Source organism: Squalius cephalus, assembly GCF_949319135.1.
Source record: "Squalius cephalus genome assembly, chromosome: 15".
Taxonomy (NCBI): Eukaryota; Metazoa; Chordata; class Actinopteri; order Cypriniformes; family Leuciscidae; genus Squalius; species Squalius cephalus.
In genome coordinates this window covers 34804527-34825537 of record NC_137136.1, presented here as the reverse complement: position 1 = coordinate 34825537, position 21011 = coordinate 34804527, and the positions used below count along the sequence as shown (strand labels likewise).

Below are 21011 nucleotides of genomic sequence, written 5' to 3'. Positions count from 1 at the left end.
GATAAACAATAGATATGCTGGTGAAAATGAAGAGTACAGTAAAAGTATTTAGTGAAGCTGCTGTAGCTCAGGCATCATGTGTTTGAAGACGCCATTTGCTTTGATGTTTCTTAGAGAGCCAAACATCAAAGGTTTGAATGGCAACTAAAGTGTTTCTTAGTTTTGCTTACATGAAGTCTATAGCAGCACAATGAACCGGATGGTAAAATGTTCTGAAAGCCCAAAGTACACTTCATCTTTTTGACACAAATGCTTGTTTTATGTGTACAGCCAAAATCATATCCTTTCAAATAATGTGTTTGAAGTCAAAATTATGAGATAGTAATTTATAATGAGATAAAAAAGTAAAAACTATGATGTTATAAGTCATAATTATGAGATATAAAGATAACATTATGTTAAGTCAGAATTATAAAATAAAGTCAATTATGACAGTCAAAATGATGACATAAATATCATAATTATTACTTTTTGTCTTAATTTGTATCTCATAATTATGTAGAATGTCATCATTTTGACTTAGTATCTCATAATTTCAGATTTCTATCTCACAATTATTAGGCTACTTAGAATATCATAAGTTTGACTTTTTTCCTCATAGTTATGACAGTATCTCATAATTTGAGCTTTATATCTTTTAATTATAACTTAGTGTCTCATATATTGACTTTTTTTCTCAAAATTATTACTTAGCATCTCACAATTTCAACTTTTCATCTCGTAATTATTACTTACAATGTCATAATGTTTACTTTTTTCTCAAAATTATGACAGCATCTCATTTCAACTTTTTATCTCATAATTATGACTTAGGATCTCATAATTTGCATTTTTTTTCCCATAATTATGACTTATTATCTCATAATCTCAACTTTTTTTGTCATAATTCTTAAGTTGCAGAAATGGGCTTATATAGAGTACAGACTAAGCGTGTTTAAGTGTCTAAATACTTTTGTGGGGCCGTCATATAAACACCATTTCTTATCTTTATCAGCCTGAAATATAAATACATTGAGCAAACACAAGGATGTCAAGCAGTGAAGTACTGAAAGAAATCAGTATTTTTATACAGTATATATATTTAGGTGGTGCGTTCACTAACTTGTCTTTGCAACACAATAAAAGCGTGTCTGAAATCATCGGATCTGCTCTGGAGAATGTTGACCTCGGGTCAAATGGGGACTGAATATGTGTTTCATGTGTTTATATCTCAGAGAAATCCCTCTCCAAGCAGGACTTTTTTCACAGTGTCTCGAGATGTTATTTTGCGCTTCGTTTCATTCAGCTTTGACACCCCTGCATATTTCTTCCAGGTTTAACTGTAGGCGCTGTATTATTTCGCATTTGGTCATATGAAAAAGTTGTGTGATTCTCTGTGTCCCGAGTCCTGTTAATAAGCTTATTCGTGCGGTCACCTGTCTGAAACCTGTCTGAGGCTCGTTCTTCTCTGTCAGCTTCTCCTGAACTTCTGTCGCGCATGTTCTCCCCCTCAGGCCAGAGAGAAAGTGGAAATGCAATCGGACACAGAGTCTGTCTGAGACGTCTGTGGGCTAAATCCCAGGAGTCTTTAAAAGCCGGTGTGTGTGTGTGTGTGTGTGTGTGTGTGTGTGTGAGGGACTGGGGAATATAGAAAGTACAGGCACAGACATAGAAGGGGTTTATTTCTGCAGCCCATTGTAGGAAATGAAACAGTTTCTGACTTCTCCACAAACTTACGGTGTAGGAGAGGGAAAAAGTTCATGCATAACCTTGGGTTTTCCTCGTGGCAGATTGCATAATTAAAGCAGACATATGAACACCAAGGGAACAGTGAGCATTTGTATGAACATGTATTGAGAGGAGCTGTGACCAATAGGCCTGTATAAAACAATCATTAGGGCCCTATGATTTCCACGATGCGGAAAACTCCAGGCATAAAACTGGAATTGATTGTCTAATATAGTTTGGACAAATTTGGATGAATACATAAAAAGAAGGGCTGTACATTTACTCAGATGGTGATATGGACTAGTGTCTTCGCAAAACGACTGCTGTTGAAATCGAGTCTCGAGTCTGACTGTTCTACTACACACACATCATGAAGACGAGAAGTTCATCTTCAGAGCTCACGAGCATTTCATCATTTCATTTGATAAAACTGTCATCAGATGCACTGAGAAACTCAAAGGGCTTCACTACAAACCACCGAAATATAAGACTTGAAGAAATTATAACAGAAATGAATTACTATTGTAAAGTAGAATGCACTTTGCAAAGATTATTAAAATATGTTTTTTAAGGATATCACACAATTTCACTCATTTTCATCCATCATATGGCGGTGTTATTTTAAAAATATTAATAGATTATTAATTTTTTAAAGAATGTTTTAATGAATTCAATTCATTACACATCCTTTTTATTATTATTATTAAAATTTGATTAAACTGTTAAAATGGAATCCAGAAAAATTAAAACTGAAAACATGGAAATTGGGTAAAAAAATTTAATGAAATTTGAGGGAAAAATCAAATGGATTTCATAGGGCCCTACAGGAATTTTTTTTCAATAATTCTCATCTTCATGTCATTTCCAAACTCCATGTGATCTTTCCGTCGAATGTCCTCATTCACTTTTATTTTATGCAGAAGATAAATATTCTTCATCTTTTGTGTTTAACAGAAGAAAGAAAGAGTACAAGGGTGACACAATTTTTTTGGTGATCTTTTTGGCAGTTTTGGGTGAAGTATACCTTCACTGAAAAGCAATGAAATGATCAATAAGTTATGACAACTTATTCAACTCATCAAAATAATTTCAACTTATTTTTTTTTTTTTTCAAGTTTTTCATTATTCAACTATTTTTTTAAGCCAGGTTAATGTAATTGAAATTTAAATGACTTAATTAGATTGTTCTTAAACTTTTTGTCCAGTGTTGAAGGGCCCTTATATGAGACACTAGCTGTTGTGCCGTATAATAGAAACACAGGCCGAGAGACGTCGATAGATCAAGAGTTGAGTAGTTCTTTATAGTTCCGCTATTCTGATTCAATCTCATTTGTTGTACATTGTTTGTGTTGGCTGCCAACAATGATTGCAAATTACTCTGACATGACATAGTGACCTTTTTCTTTTTCTTTTCCTCCCCCACCCCTCCTCTTCCTCCAGGCCCAGATGATGGGGATGATGACTGAGTACTATCACTACATCTTCACCACTCTGGTAATGTACCGCGGTACTAACAGCAAATTGAATGTCATTTGCTCCTGTGCTGCTCCTACTTTATTTTTTGATGAATGGCTTTTAATTGCAGATGAGCTTTGGATCCAGTCTGCAATATCAATTTCACTTGACAAAACAGCCTTAATGGAGTTTCCTCCGCCCCGGTGTAAACATTAGCCCTTCCCTCATGCTCAGATCAACAAAACGTCGTTGAAAAGCCTCTACAAAGGCAACAAAGTGATTGACAACTGTGCGCTACCTCTGGATTCTGGCGTTCATGAAGTTTCAATTGATGCTCATGACGTTTATATTAAAAAATCACAAACTGTTTTCAGAGAAATCCTTCTGGAAATGCCAACACAACCTCTCTTGAACATGTTTCAGCGCAGTCCTTTAAAACATAGTGAGCCGCTTCACAAAGGCAGCATTGAACCTCAGAAATTAGATACTCAATCATATTCAGAAATGAGAATGAGTGTTATTTTAGTGTTTATATATATATATACTATTATGGAATTCATTAATAATTTGGATTTGCTTTGATTTTTATATTTTCAACCTTCATTTTAAGTTTTACATTTTTAAAATTGAAAACAAATTCTATATAACATTAATTTTGATGAACATTAACACCATGAAAACTAATCAATTGTGTGTTTTTCATTAGATTATTACAATAATGAAAAATAATTGATCACAAATCTAATGAATTGATCACTGGAAGATGCAAATGAATGTGTATATGTAACTATATAAATACAGTATATTTATTAAATAATAATTTGTATAATGTTTTTTTTTTTTGAATTTGTTAATATATTTGGGTAGCATTTATTTACATTAAGTATAAAAATAGTGGTAGAACTGTTAGATGTATTAACAGATCTTGTTCACAAAAAATGCAAATGGTCATAGAAGTTATTCAAAGCGTAAATAGAAGTAAAATGTACACTGCATAATACATATTCATTGCATAATATGTGTGTACTAAAGGTAAAATATGAGCAATAGTAAGCAAAGTTAGTGTAAATGGCTTTTGGCAACAAGGTTGCCTATTTGCACTTACTGTAAATAGACACTGCCTTTTTTATTTACTCTTAGCATGCAGAGCTGCTGCCAAAAAGATAAATCAAATGTTCAAAAACCAAATCAGTGCCATTTGTGCCTTTTTTTTTTTTTTTGCTGAAAAGACCCAATCAAATTATGCATTCAGATCTAATGGTGCAACATTTTTGAGCCAAGTAGATTTTATTTGCAACTTTAACAAATAAATAAATAAATAAGTATTTGTATTTTTGTAAAAGTAAAACATGTTTGATGCTGTAGCCAAAATCACCATTAAAATACAAATTTTTACATATATTTAACATAATGTTTTCTAATTAATCAACGGAGGCTTGGACACAAGTTTTGAACTAGCAATGGAAGATATTTTTTCTGAATCCCTGGAGTAAGAAAGTAGCTCAACAGTTCACACATGAGGGTTTTTGGGACAGCTCTTGGATTTTCTTTACCTCTTTACATTTTTGTGTAACCACAATAATCACACTAGGATCATGACATGGTGTGAGATTGAGTCTGCATTTGAACCCAGGTTTGTTATGTGTTCATGCCGTGTCTTTCTAGGCGAACAACACTATCCTGTGGGAATGAAATACTGATTTTATTGTTGTTATTTTATCATTCCCGACAATATTATTCATTTTGATTCGGATGATCTACTAAATCAAGAAAAGTCAACAGTGATGTATTTAAGATAATAGTTCATAATTCCTGTTTCCGCACCTCTAAAAAGTCTTTAAGACCTAATTCATCTATTAAGGCACTTCGGTCAATTTTTGACTGTAACAGCGTGTCTTAAAGGAGTAGTTCACTTCAGAATTAACATGTCCACCACCCCCATGTCATCCAGGATGTTCATGTCTTTCTTTCTTCAGTCGAAAAGAAATGAAGGTTTTTGAGGAAAACATTCCAGGATTTTTCTCCATATGTGACCCTGGGTCATAAAACCAGTCACAAGTCGCACAAGTATATTTGTGGCAATAGCCAACAGTACATTGTATGGGTCAAAATTATCGATTTTTCTTTTATGCCAAAAATCATTAGGATATTAAGTAAAGATTGTAAATATATAAAACGTTTATTTTTGTGAGTGAATGCAGCACAATCGCCAACATAAATGAACAACTTTAAAGGAGATTTTCTCAATGTGTCGATTTTTTTGTACCCTCAGATTCCAGATTTTCAAATAGTTGTATCTCAGCCAAATATTGTCCTATCTTAACAAACCATACATCAATGGAAAGCTACACGATCCCAGCAGAGGAATAAGAGTTCCTACACAATCCATCAGTCACAACAAAAATAAACATTTATATACTTTTTAATCACAAATGCTCATCTTACAATAGCTCTGCGATACGCCACGCATTGTAAGGTAGATGTAAGGTAGGGCAAAAATCTCAAATCATGGCGCTAACCACGAGGCTATCGGCGCTGACAGGAACCTAACATATTTGTCATATTATTGAATATTTATGAAGTTCAATCAATCAAACTGTGTTTAATATAAGGGGAGTTGCCCAGTGTGTTTTGGTGTTGCCAAACAATGATGTTTGCTAAGACTCCATCATCTGAGACATAATAAAACGAACAATGCGGCTATTCACATAATGTTTTTTTGTTTTTGTTTTTTTGTACAATAATCCAATTAAAATTCAGCTACATTCAAAGCATTTGAGCATCAATCATGGCTAATACACGAATGCCGCATTGATACAGTAAAACATTAAGATAGAACCCATTAAAACAGACTTCCATTCACATTTAAGCAGAAATCTATTGTGTTACAGCTTAAAAAGTGGTGTTTCTTGGGGCAAAGCTTTTTCTGCATGTGCTTTTCCTGCTCCTCTTCCAGCAGCTCCAGCCCCACAGGGTGTTAATGAAATAGTCTATTATGTTCTACTACATCTCTTTTCCGCCCCCACCTTCCCAACATGTTTGGCAATATGTAGGATGGTACAAGAAACGGAGTGACTGTTCTCAGAATAACACTCCAGACACTAGCATGCGTACAGTGTGGGTGTGTGTTAGTATTGTTCTAGAGCGTTAATTAGCCTCAGCACATTACGGGACGTCCTTTCAATGAACATGGTCTTGCTCATTTTGCCTTTCATGCTCAGCTTTACAGAACCCTGTGTTAGATGGCCGTGCCTTCTTGCTATCTCTTTGACCTCAGACGAAAATATCTCGATTCATTTATACTTAATCTTAATGCTATTTTCCACCCCAGCAATTTAATTGTCAGACTATTTCATCCAACGTCATTGCTTTGAGAATGTAAAATTCGGGTTCTTTTTTGAAGAATCCACACTTTAAAAAATCATTGAATGCCCAGACACAGTAATGCATTTCAGAGCGGTGTGAAGTGTTTACGGTTCAATTCGCTGGATGGGAGCAATGAAGACAGGATTACAGAGCAAATAACTGTTTCAATCAGCTATTGTGCGGATGACTCCTGGCTCACTGTCTATGATATCAAACACGCTGGCAAAGAGGTGTACGTCCTACTATGCTTCATCTGGATGTACCCAGGCGGCCTGGAAAAGCATGGTATTATCCTTAATCTCTTTTATTTTTGCTCTGTCTATCTTCTTTTCACCCCCCCTCTCTATCTCCTGCTTTTATTAAGGGACAAAGAGACAAGAAGCCTCTCGCCCAGCAACAATGAAGCTTGATTCAGGACGGTTAAATGATATCTTTTCTCTCTCTCGCTCTTCCTCTAGGATCTCATGGCCATAAACCTGGAGCCGTACCGCTTCTGTGGCGTCAATATGACCGGCTTCCGCATACTAAACGTGGAAAATCCTCAGGTTGCCACTATTGTGGAGAAGTGGTCCCTTGAGAAGCAGATTCCCCCCAAACCAGACTCCGGTCTCCTGGAAGGGATCATGACGGTATGCTTCCATTTTCTCCCTGAATGTCACTGCCAGCTAACCACAAATTAAATGCCAAATTAAACAATGACACAAAAGCTTGGAATAGGTTCCAGTTTCACTGTATCCAATCGAATCCATAGCCACAGTTATTCAGTTAATCCATAGTCTTAAAAATAACCTTTATAGGAGCTATTTCTTCCTTAATGTATTCCAAGACTGAACTGTTTCAGATGGATTAGATGTCTGTAATAAAAATAAGTACCGTGGTCGAAAGCAATATGCTGATACTCGAATACAGTATCTACTTTTTGGCTAGGTAATAGAATCCTTTAGATTGCAGCAGTTCTGATTTAATCATCCCATACGCTGCCATTGTTGAATACCATAATATCATAAAGACCAGTTTCAACCGTATGGCTTCTGTGATTATCTATTAATCTATTTCACAGTAGCTCAAATACTCCCACACCATGCTGTAGAATTTCTGATTATTTTGATGTAGAGGAGTACTGTTATTATAGGAAAAAAATGCTTCCAGTGCCACCATTTCATTGCTTCCACAAAATGGATTTGTGCTTCATATATACAGTTCATATATCAGTGTTTCCTACAGGATTTTGTGAAACTGGTGGGTGGACCTCAGTAATTTATAAATCTGGTGCACTTTTGAGAGTTCAAAATTAAGAGCTCCAAACCATATTCAGTGTGCAAATTGAACAAAGAAAAAGTCGGTGCATTGACTTGTATCTGAACTTTAAAGGGGACTCAGACCTCTTTTTAATCTGTGGCATAGTGTCTCAGTCTACATTACACTACATACTAATAATAATAATAATAATAAATTATTCCTATGACAGTAATAGCCATATATTGTAAAACAAAAAAATGGATTCATTTCTGTACATGCAAGAGATAAACCTGTGAGCTTTTGTTTTGACAGAAACTGCAGTCGAGCTTTTATTTTGGTGGAAAACAAGTTTACAAACCTGTCTCATTACAAATAGTGAAATGCTGTAATCGTCAACTATGCAAATGTGAAAATAATGCACGCTAAACTCGGCACATGCTCAGATGGAGTTCACTGCATTCCTTCACTGTGAACTGAGACGCAGAGCTGATCACGTGCTGATCAAACAGACTGTCTTTTGTGATTTAATAAAGACACAAAGCCTTATCAAGCTTTCGATTTTAGTTTGTTTGACAGCAATGGTGCAAAACACGACATTAATGTAATGAGCTTTCATGTTATTATCAGAAGTTGATATTCTATATTCACAGTCTAGTTAATGAATAGGAAGCACTGAAATCTATTTGTGGCGGTCAATGCTGATATTGTGGCGGATAAATCAATGTATGGAAAACACTGTCTATTAAGACGGACTGCTTTATTTCTTTTGTGCAAGGTTGAAAACCCTGGAATATGCACCTTAGGTGGTGTTATTGCATCTGGAACAGCTAAAAAGACTGATGTGAGGCATATATATCCTGCCCACATCCATCTGTTTGTTGAATGTTTAAATACAGTCCATTGAAACCACTAAATTTGTCCACGGTTTAGCCAGTCCAGCTATCGACTGAAAATACTTCTCCATCTGGTCTTATATTCCCAACACTCTCTTAATACCCACAGCTGTCATATCACAACAACTTTTTGCCTAGTTACACGAAGCCAATGGCGAGGGCGATATAAAGGACATCTGAATGAATGCCCACCTTTCCTGCAGACATGCTCAATCTAGAGCAGCTCACATTGCCTGAACAATGGACACACTTCAAGCCCTCATCCCTCCAGGAGATTGTTACAATAGGATGTGTTAGAGACTGAGCAAGTGGATGGGATACCATTTATTTACTTGCTTGTCATTCATTGTCCAAAGTCTTTGCTGGAAAAATGAGTTGCTTTATTGCTGGTGACAGTAGCAAAGTTGGAAATATAATATTGTTGAATATATTGAGTGTTTTGGTTCTTTCATGGGTCATCAGAGGCAGTAGACAAACATTATTGTGTTATTCTTGTGCATATCGATTTCTAGAAGGTAAATGTCAGGGGTGTCCAGTCCTGCTCCTGAAGGGAAAACGTCCTGCAGAGTTTACCTCCAGCTTGCCCCAACACACCTGCCTGGAAGTTTCTAGCAATCCTTAAAGAGCCATTTACAACAGGAACAATCACTATAAAGATAACTATAACTATATTTGCGTCCACACCAACGAATGATAATGGTCTGTTTATCCTAAGCCCGTGCGCTGCGGTTTCAAAGTGTGTACAATGTCATTGAACATGTTTTTGCTGTTATTGTTGCATTTATACGGCTTTAACCAGCAGATGTCCTCAGCATGCTGTGTTTTGAGTGAAGCTAGTGTAATCGAGCTAGTAATCTAATGGTGAATTTAGCTGAGGTAGTCAACATAGTGGAATATAAACAACACCTAACGTTAGTCTTTTTCACCGCAACTTGAAAGGAAGCAAGGCAATGTTGTCGAAACAAACGCCGCATACCTGAGGTAATACCACTCACCATTTATTCAGAGGGTATGAACGATTGTTTTCCATATCCATTTTCTTGAAAAGGAGGCTTGACTTGTCAAACAGTGGTGGATTTTTTCTGGACCTCCATGATTATCTTCTCCGCAATGTCGTCTGCTATTTTAAATTAGAATGGATTCTGATTGGCTGTCAGTGTTTTATTGTTCAGCAGCTGGAAAAAAAAATTGTTACGAAAATGATCCCAACAATATCAATTTTGCAATCTTTTTTCTATATTGTTATCGTTATAGCTGTGGTTTGAACTCTGCTATTCTTTAATATTGAAAAAGATTTTTTAGAACTATATCTTTATCTTTATCGTCATCGTCCTTGGTGTGAACTGGCCTTAAGGCCTTCATTACCTGGTTCAGGCGTGTTTTAATTGGGGTTGGAGATAAACACTGCAGGATAATAACCTTCCAAGAGCAGAACTGGACACCCGTGGTCCATGTAGAGCAGGGATGGGCAACTTCAGTCACTGTACTGAGGAGTTTAGCTCCAACCCTGAGACAAACTCACCTGTCTGTAGCTTTATAGTAATTCGGAAGTTCTTGACTAGCTTGTTCGGGTGTGTTAGATCCGGGTTGGAGTGAAACTCTGCCGGACAGTAGCCCTCTAGGACCAAAGTTGCTCATCCCTAATGTAGAGGGAATGTTAAAGAGTATGAACAGAAGCAGCTTGAAGAGGGTTGGAGAGCAGATATATTTTTGCCTCAAGGCACAGTAGATGTTAAGGTTTTTTGATGAGCTGAGCTTGGGGGATCAAAAACCTTGGTCAGATTGGTGAGGTACAAAGTTTTATTCTGCACCCAGCATTACTCCTGGAATTGGTGAAGATAAATATTATCCATCTTTCAAAGTTAAAACAGCCATGTAGGGGAATACACTGTGAACTTTTTTGGAATATGCTATTTGCAGATAGTTTGCCAACTTAGACATATGTCCTGCTTAATTTATCTCCATTTCTAATCAAACACACCTGCCTGTAATATTCAAGTAATCCTGGAGACTTTGGTTTGATTTTTCAATTTTTATTTATTTTCTATTAGGGAGGACAGTAGCCCTAAAATACTGGCATTGCCCATCCATGTCCTAAAGTAAGGCTCTGAGTAAAGGTCTTCTCATTTCTCCATTTCTCATTTCTCATTTCTGCCCACCTCGGTTGGGAATCAAGGTAGAGTGTATTTAGCCTTTTCATTCAGTTTAGAGAGGTTTAAAGAAATGCTTTGACAGTGTCTTGAGCTTACAGCAGTCTAGAAAACAGTGTAATGAAAAGAGAAGGAGAACAGACTTAAGGAAGCCGTGTTTGACAAACCTCATGTTTAGCTGTAGCCTGTTTGCCGTAGATTGAGTGCATCTCAATGAGAACCTGTTGTGGGATTTGGCTCAGAAGTATGACTTGGTCATGCAGAGGTTATGGAAAGAGATTAACTCCAGTCAAAGTGGTTACCGAAGCTAAGATTCTCCTGTTGTTGTCTTGTGCTGTTCTTCCTTGATGGACTCGGCCGATAGATTCCCTTTTCTTCGTCCATCAAAGTAAGGGCTCCAGAATAACTCCACCAAATTATACAGAAACTAATAATGACCACTATATTGCTGTTGTGTTTCACAAATAAGTGTAGTTATTAATATTGTATTACATTATTTGTATAATGAAAGTGGTTATTGAATAGGAAAGCTGAGTTTGAGTTGCAGTGCAGATTTAAATGTACTTATTAACAACTGTAGCATCTGTGTGAAGTGTAAACATTTACATTTGGTTGAAAAAAGAAAAACGGACTCTGCAGCTCTTCATTCTACTTTGTATTTGCTCATTGAAATTCACAACTGTTCTTCCATAGTTTCATACATGTGAAGATCATGGTAATAGCAAGTAAAAAAATGCACAACTCTTCACAATCAAAGTAAAAAAAGATCAAATAAATGTTTTCTAGTAAACTATAGTATTAGTTATGGACAGCATTAGCCTAACCACATAATTAGTATGCATATAAATATAGCACACAAAAACAGCCACAGCTTCACAACAAAACCGAGTAGCTCCACTTTTGGAGTGTTTGCAGTTTGATGTTTCTAATACTCAACAGAAATAGCAGCGCATAATAAAAGAGAGTTGGGCTACTTTTTAGCTAACAAAACTTAGTCACACTACCATGAAGAATGGTCACAATGGTCAGTGTAACGCAGTTCGTTGTTATGGGAAGAAGGAGGCGGGAACCGGCGAACATTGAAAGACTTTAATGACATAAAATAAATCAACAACAAAACGAAAGTAAAAGACAGCAGCCCCTCACGGACGACTGCTGTCACATAATAAAACATAAAAACCACAACATGAGTCCAGGCCTGGTCCTCTCTCGCTCTTCACTGTCGTCGCTCCTCCTTTATGCTTCCGCTCCTCCGTGAGAGATACGAGACCGCTGCGTCTCACAGGTGTCGCTCATCAGTAATCACGCCACGCTCTCTCGCGGCCCTCGACCTCGTCCTGCTCGCCACAGTCACATTTAGAACCTTGACACTATATTGTCTCACCCATGTGCAATCAAACACAGCAAAACAAGTGGGGTGTCAGATTTTATTTATACAATATAAGCAATCAAAAATATATGATATTTCACAGCACAAAGTTAGACTTAACACTTATTGTTCTTCTTAAAATATTAGATGTTTAGATGCTAGTTATCAGTTAAAGAACAATGAATGCATGCACAATGATGCACTTACTAAAATGTCTTGTTTGCACCAACTGTGCAAACATCTAATTTGTATTAATTAATTAATTAATTAGTTAATTAAATTTGTTTCTAATTTGTAAATGGAGTCATCATAACTTGCTTGTTGCCATGTTTGCACACCTATGGAAGCTTGTTTCTGCCACAGAATAAAACATTTTAAAAGATAATTACGACTTTTTATCTCACATTTGCGAATTTTCATCTCGCAATTGTGAGAAATAAAGATGTAATTATCTTTTAAAATGTTTTATTGTTATATATATTGACAGAATTGCGTGATATAAAGTCAATTGTGTTATAAAGTCGCAATTCTGACTTTGTCTTGCAATTGCGACTTTATATCACGCAATTCTGACTTTATAACACACAATATCACACAATTCTGACTTTATAACTCGCAATTCTGACTTTATATCACACAATTCTGAGAAAAAAAGATATAAAAAGGTTTTTTTTTTTTTTCTGTGGTGGAAATAATCTTCCATACACACCTTTATGCACTATCAAAACAAAAAGTATAAACCATAGAAATTTGGGCACACGACAACAACATAAAAATGTTGCCTATTTCTTGAACCACGTGCAAAAGCAACAACATGTTACTCATTCACAGCGTCTCCCAGCATCAGACTTGAATCAAAGGTCTTCTTACATTTGGATTCAAGTGTGCTAATGGTCCTGAGCATTGGCCCAGTTTGCTGTTTGACAAGGTTGTCAACTGGTCAGGTCTTGCACTCCTCCTGCTTGTCAGATCCTTTCAGCTGACATATCGCCCCCCTATTTATTCCAGACAGATGCTGCTCTGACGTACGACGCGGTCCACATCGTGTCGGTCTCCTACCAGCACGCGCCACAGATGACTGTCAACTCACTGCAGTGTCATCGGCACAAACCCTGGAGGTTCGGAGGACGCTTCATGAGTTTCATTAAAGAGGTAATGACAATCGCTCATGGCACTGCTGTCACAAACACTTCTGCTCTCCAGAGACAAGACAAGATATAGAAGATATTGTTTAAATAACATGGTATTAGTTTCTCTGCATGTCACTGAAGCCTGTTTAAGCTCGTTTTAAGTTTTTTTTTTTAAATGCATCCATTGTATATGATGGTTGCCATATACATGCAATGATTAAAGCAATAAGTGCAGTGAAGCCATGGTTTACTGTGATGTTAGAAGGGCTGTTGTTAGGCTAAACACACTCTAAAGGACAGTTTAACTGCGTTTATAAAACATTTACTACATATTCCTGGTTAGGTTTCATAAAATGCACATGTAAGCTAACAAGATCATCAACATTCAACAGCATACAAATCAAAACTGCCTAACGTTTCCGAATGAACTGTCGGCTCATGAAGAGGAAATGACTGTGAGGCTTTGATGGAGACGATCCACATGATCTCTGTTTCTCCTCCCTAGTCCACTGCTGTCTCATCACAAACTGCATTTCCCATAATCCATTGCCTGGACTCATTATATGTCATTACTTTCAACAGTGTCTCATTACCTTGTTAACTCTGCCTTCATAAGCCCTGTGTTTTCAGTCATTCTTTGCGAAGTCTTGTTTGTGTCACTCTCTCTCTCTTGTTTCCGTGTTGTGGTTTCGATCATCTGCCTGGTTTGCTGGATTTCCCTGTTTGCCTGTGATTTGGACTCAGTCGTGGTTTATTGTTTCGCTGTGTTCGTTTGTGGATTATGTTCCTGACTCATCCGTGTGGATTATACTCGTGTGCTCGGATTGGACCATCTGTGTTTGTATTTCTCATAAATTAGTGCTTACATGTGGATTCTCTCTCCGCTTCATCTCTGCCTCGACGTTACAGTGATAAAGTACTCACAAACTATTCGTTTTTATAGTTAATATAGTGTAGTCTCTACACTGTAAGTATATTAATAGCCTATGTACATAGTGAGTTCTTCATTCATTGTCACTGTAATTTAGAAAATGTTTTGGTTTAATTAGCTCATATGTAAAGAGTTAATGTAATGTTTTTTTTAAGCTTTGTATCCTAATCCACTCTAACCGATGTATTTTAACGTAATCTCATGAGAACTTTTGCATGTTTCTTTTTCTACAACACATACAATTACTTACATTTGGGCTTGGGGGATGAGGGATTGTGCGTGTGTGTGTGTGTTTAATGTATCGTTAATGTTGAATTATTTACTCCCAATAACCATTAACAACTCCTTTACTAATGGTATAAAATAGTGTACATAATTTATATCTTTAATAAGCTGTTAACAATTAAAGCATTATCTAGCTCGTTATATGGTATATGAGCTAAATAAACAATAATCATTTTGTTAATTACAGTGACAATGAATGAAGAGCTATTATATATATTTGTATATAGCCTATTGATATACAGTATATACCATACTATACGCTATATATACACTATATAATAACACTATATAATATAATATATGATATAAGCTAATATATAAACTATGAATTAACTAGAAACTAATAGTTTTCAAATGATTTGTAAGTACTTTATTACTGTATAATTATGGTAAAGTGTTACTGAAAAGTGCACCTGTGCCATATTTCTGCTAAATAAATAAAAACATGATGCTCTTTCTGATGTATATTTACCAGACACATTCCTATACATGAACTGTGTCCAAACACCTTCACTAATTATCTCTGTACTACTGATAAACACTGCATCATTATTCAGAGGCTTTAACAGTGGATCTCACCTGATAAACAATACCCATTCACCGTACATTTTAATTGCCTCATTTAAGTGCAGTGAGACGTTGATTGCAGCGAGTTTGAGTTGGTTCTGTTCTACTAAACTCACAGTGTCCCACTTTCTCATCACCGTGTGCTTCGCACGCAAATGTGCTCGTCATAATCAGCTCTTATTTCAGCTCACAAGAGAGACTTTGATTGGGACTCGTAATAGGCAGATTAGAGTTGTTGAACACAGCTCTGTGGACGAGAGGACAGAGAAGCGAGGGATGTGGAGAAGAACACACGCTCGCAGTGAAATGTCCTCGCTCATGAACGAGAGCGGAGGTGTTTCATTTGGAAGAGGTTATGGAGAGGGCTGTAGATCGGTGTGTGTGTGTGTGTGTGTGTGTGTGTGTGTGTATGTTGTTTGAGGGCGGAGCTCTAAGCTTTAGGAACGAGGGAGGAATGGAGAGGAGGAGTTGCCATGTAATTTTTTCTGCGTCTCTAGAGATTGTTGAAAGTGAGATGGTCGTTAATTAGGACGAGGTCTTAGGGGAAGATGTGTCTGAGGCGCTGGGATGTAAAATGTAATTAAAAAGGAAATAGAAGCTGGATGTGTGTGTGTGTGTGTGTGTGTGTGTGTGTGTGTGTGTGTGTGTGTGTGTGTGTGTGTGTGTGTGAGAGTGTATGTATTTGCACTCACAAGTATGTGTACCATACTTGGACAAAAAACTGGCTTCTTTTCAATTCATGAGTGAAAATTTGAATGGATTTGGACACACACCGCAGGATGTTGAAATGGAATATGAATTAAAATGGCAGGAAGAGGAATTTACTGAATTGCAATTCAAAAGTCACACTACAGTCGATTTTCATTAGTCCAACAAAACATACATTAGGCTGCATCATTCATTTTGATTCATTTTTCCTATTGTCTCCCTAATATGAAGAGTACATTTTCATCAGGTTGTTTAGACATATTTCTTTAAAGCAAATTGTGTCGTCAAAACATTTAACACGCCACAATATCACAAAATATCAATCACATTCACTAACACTTTAAGCCTTTATGTATAATGCATCATAAAGTCGTAAACATAATGTCTGTTATAATGCATGATATCTTTTCATAAAATTGTAACCACAGTTAAAATGCATTGTAGTATTTGCAGATTCTTTGTTACAGCTGAAATTAGTTGTGTATCATGTGTTTTAATGCATTATTCTAAAGGTATGTTTAATACATATATGAGTATTTATAATGTATTATAACGGGTTACAATTATTCATGAGACTATACAGTGCATTATAAGATGCAATATTTATGCATTACAATTCTTTAGTTTATTGTCCAATTCACACTATTATCTAGAATCTTATTATCATGCATATTGATAGTGGGTGTTTATTAGTACTTATAAAGTACATATTAATGTCTTATTCTGCATGACCATGTTCTACATCCTTTAATCCTACAATACCTAAACTTAACAACTACCTCACTGACTATTAATAAGCAGTAATTCGGAGTTTAATAGTTAGTTAATAGTGAGAACTGGACCCCAAACTAGAGAGTGACCTTATTCTTTCATAATGCAAAGGCTTTAAGTAAAGTGTTATCTCACTTAAAAATAGCAAAAATTATTGACTTTCTTATATTAAATATCTTGTAATAATGTTTCTGGAAATGTCCCATGACATTTTAATGTGGAGTTTATATTAAGAAACTGAAAATCCAAAAATAATTCTTCTTCTTTTTTCACATAAACTCCATGACACAACACAACACAACACAACACAACACAACACAACACAACACAACACAACACAACACAACATTAAAAATAAAACTGGAGAACTGAATTGGGATTGAAATGGCATTTTCAGTGAAATGTTTCTGAATGGTGCACATCAGTGTTTTAATTGATGGAAATTGTAGGTAGCATTTCAGTGTTGATTTTTACTATCTTCCAATATTTCTTGGAATAACATAACATGTTCATGCATATTGAGAAACTGAATTTCCACAAATCTGCATCATTTTGTTGATTTCAATTTAATTCAAATTGGGATTGAAATGGCATTTAAATCTGAATGTTGGTGTGTTTTAATTGTTGAAATGTGTATGTGTGTTTTGAAGTCTCACTGGGATGGCCTGACGGGACGGCTGTGCTTCAACAGAACTACAGGTCTGCGCACCGACTTTGATCTGGACATCGTGAGTCTTAAAGAGGACGGCCTTCAAAAGGTAAACCACCACACATACACACACACACACACACACACACACACACACACACACACACACACACACACACACACACACAGCAACCGTCTCAAATCACACACAGCATAACTCAACAAACAAAGCACATACAATATATAATAACAACGTGCTTGCTATGTCTTTATGCTTTTTTTACACAGTAGGAGGGATAAATGATTAAAAGCGGTTTTCTTCTGCTAATGCTCGGCTGTTAAACAGTGTGTAATAAGTCACTTTTCATTTGCATAGTCGATTATACCAGAATCTTTCATGCTGCCAAAGAACTAAAATGTGTCATTGAAAAAGGATTGTTTCTCCCTTCAAATAACCTTCTGGTCTCTCAGTCTAGCGCACTGAATCCTCCTGTACCTCGTCTCATATGGTCACCATTCCTGTGCAAATAAAGAGCAATTTGTGTCTTACGTTTAATTTACCTCCTAACAAGGAAGCAAATGAGGTGTTTAAACAAATGCATAAGTTAGTGGATCATAAAGCAAATTGGATTAGTGTACAAAGTACTGTTAATTACAATCCTCTGTTAATGACCAGCTGAAGTTACACATGCTTTTGTGCATTAATGAGCTACATAAATATAGTAGCTTTTGTGAAAAGAAGTGCAAGTAATGCAAGACAAACACTATTTTTTTTTTTTTTTTTTTTTGTTATTAATCATTGAGTTTTCATTTATAAGTTTGACTATCACACTGTGGCAATGTGTGTTTGTGCACACACTGTCTGAGAAGCCAAAAAATGAAGTAAACAAACAGCACCAAACACCTCCACAAAATCTGTATCATTATATAAAAATTCCCGCTCTTATTCAGCAGCACATGCACACAGAACCCATAATTCAGTGGGGAATCAGTGCAATTCCCAGTAACAGCCACACATTTAAGAGCTGTTCTAGCTGTAGACGTTCAGATATGATCATAAAAACAAACAAACATGTATATTAACTTTTTAATATTGAGCAGTTTAGATTGGAATAAACTGGTAAAAAAAAGAAATCTGTATTAATTTTGAGGAGGGCAAGAAAGTCTCCTCTCGGCAACGTGAATATTTCTCCTTCCCCTGATAATCATGTTAGATGAATTGATGAAATGAAACATCACCCTATAACGTGGCGTAGCATATCATGTGAAATGTGCATCTCCCTGAATCAGTCGTGTGCGTACGCTGGGTTTTGAGCAGGTGAGCGTGTTATCGGGGGTTTATTACACCTGTGTATCTCTGAGATCTGCCGCTCTTGGGCTTTATGAATATGAGAGCAGTTGTGTTGGAGCAGGACAGAGATAGAGAGAAGTGTTCAGATTATTACTGTAAACCTCCGCATAACCGTCCGTATGCCAGACTTGCTTTTTCTCACTGCAGGGGATTGTTTGTGCAAAACTCGCTAAATTTGCTCAGATTCGCTATGTGCTGATATTAGAGGGATTATTCACAGTACAACTATTTCAACTCCCTCTACTGACTGACTGCGTGTGTGTGTACTTAACTATATTTTGGGGACAAATTTGTACCCAGAAGTGACAAAAACCTGACAAAATCTCCAAAAACCTCCCATTAGGGACAAAAATGCAGAAAGTTTTGTGTGATTGGCAGGTTTAGGGGTCAGGTTAGTGTGTGTGTGTGTGTGTATGATGGGTAGGTTTAGGACTCGGGTTAGTGTGTGTGTGTGTGTGTGTGTCAAGTCAAGTCACATTTATTTATATAGCGCTTTTTACAATAAAGAATGTTTCAAAGCAGCTTCACAGCGATAACAGGAAAATAATGCAACAAAGTTTGTTTCCAGAAGAAAATAGCATCACAGTCCAGCTTAAGTAAGTTCAGTGATGGTTCATTTTTGTTTTAAAACAAGTTCTGAATTGCTAAAACACATTTCTTGAAACCATCACTCACTTTCTCAAAACCTTAAACACAAAACCACATTTTCAAACCACATTCAGAGTTCAGGGAACATCTGACTCTTCTGGCAAAAATCAAACAATATCCTCAAAACTATTTTATCTGTGCTCAAAATCAATATTATAAAGACTACAGATCATTCGTTAGACACTACATCAAAAAATGGAGTACACAGAAAGCATGCCGTTACAGGTAAAAAGTCTATTGTAACAAAGTAAACAAATTTTGAAATTACTGTATGTAAAAAAGTATAGTAATGACAACTTACAGTAGCCTACAATATACAATAAATCGTATACCGTATGCACTGCAAGTAGAGTATTTTACTGAATATTGTATAGTAGGCCTATCAAATGCCTGTATATTCAACACTTGCATACTGTGAAAACACAGTGACCCAACGGCATACACAAAAAAGTTTACAGTAAAAAAACTCTAAATAAAAAGCATGTTACAGTCATCAGAAGAGTTGTGCAACTGCAAAATCAAGGTGTCACCACTGTGGTCATTGACTTTTCAGTTAGTTGTCATTTGTCACATGTTTGTCTCCAGTTTCCCGCCACTAGTCTGTCTCCCTGGTTACCATCATTAGTTTATCTGTATCACCTGTGTCCTATTAATTACCATCCTCTATGTTTGCTATTTAGTTCCTCCTGTTCACTCTGTCTTTGTCCGATCTCCGTTAGCTATGGTTGTTGTTTATCCTGCCTGCTTGGAGAACTTTCATTAAACTAGATGTATATTGATCTCTTTGTCTTGGTCTTCCTGTCAAAGCCAATCATGACAGAAGATCGGACCACCCAATATGAATGATAGGGCAAGAATAATCGTCCTGGCTCAGGAGAGCCCTAACCTTTTTTGTGAAGGACATTATGTGGCTTGCCGCCACCAGCTCTCTAGACGATGTGACCCTAAGGATCCTTTTCTGGATCGGGGCAACGTTCCATCACCATATCGACCTCCCAGACACCACAGGATTGGACTGAAAGAGACATCATCAGGTGTCCGGAGAGCGTCGCGCCCCGACCCAGAACACGGCCAGACCCAGAGCCCGTTTCACCCTCGACCGCGGAGCACTCGTGTGTGCCCCCTGCAGACAGAGAGCTACCGCCCACACGTCAGCCAGAGCTCGAGGAGAAGAGGCCAGGGGTGTGAGCCAACGACATCAGTGGACGAGGGAGTCATGAATACGGAGAATGAGGACTTGCTGATCAACTTAAGTGAGGAATTAACAACTCCCACCCTATCCCACCTGGTATCTTCATCATCATCACAGTTCCTGAACAGTACAAATGACTGTATAGACTGTGTATTACTCATTGTCATTCTGTCAAGATCCTCACCACCTCCATCACCCCAGAACTCAGTCAGTCCTCCAGCCCAGCTGCTGCCGGATGTTAACAGCCCTGCGTCTTCTATGTGGAAGCTCTGCTATGACGTCGAGCCGCAAGTCCTGTTAGCACCAGCAGAGTCAGTGCGAGAGGATCCTACGGCTCCGCCTTCGACCTCTTCGCTCCATCTCAGCCTGTCGACCTGTCCACTCTGTCTTGGCTCCTCCCACCTTCAGCTCCACCAGAGACCCTCGGACTTGCGGTTCCACCGGGCTCCCTCGTCCTGCCGCTGGCAGGTTGAAGATCGGAGTCACACCGGTATGGAGACGGGTTTGTTGAGGATCAGTGCCTATCAGCCTGTCGTGTCGATGAGGCCTTCGATGAGAGTCTAGCTGACACTTCAGGGATGCGTTGTAGTCGTGTCTAGG

The 21011-nt window shown here is 37.2% G+C and overlaps 1 protein-coding gene across 1 annotated transcript in view; it reads left to right on the top strand.

Annotated features, from left to right (window-relative positions):
- The window catches only part of grik3 (glutamate ionotropic receptor kainate type subunit 3), a 158276-nt gene that overhangs the window by 77724 nt on the left and 59541 nt on the right, over window positions 1–21011 (top strand). The window contains exons 5-8 of the mRNA XM_079895075.1: window positions 3148–3201; window positions 6987–7157; window positions 13188–13331; window positions 17222–17329. Of these exons, the coding sequence (XP_079751201.1) occupies window positions 3148–3201; window positions 6987–7157; window positions 13188–13331; window positions 17222–17329 (477 nt within the window). The remainder of the gene's footprint in view (window positions 1–3147; window positions 3202–6986; window positions 7158–13187; window positions 13332–17221; window positions 17330–21011) is intronic.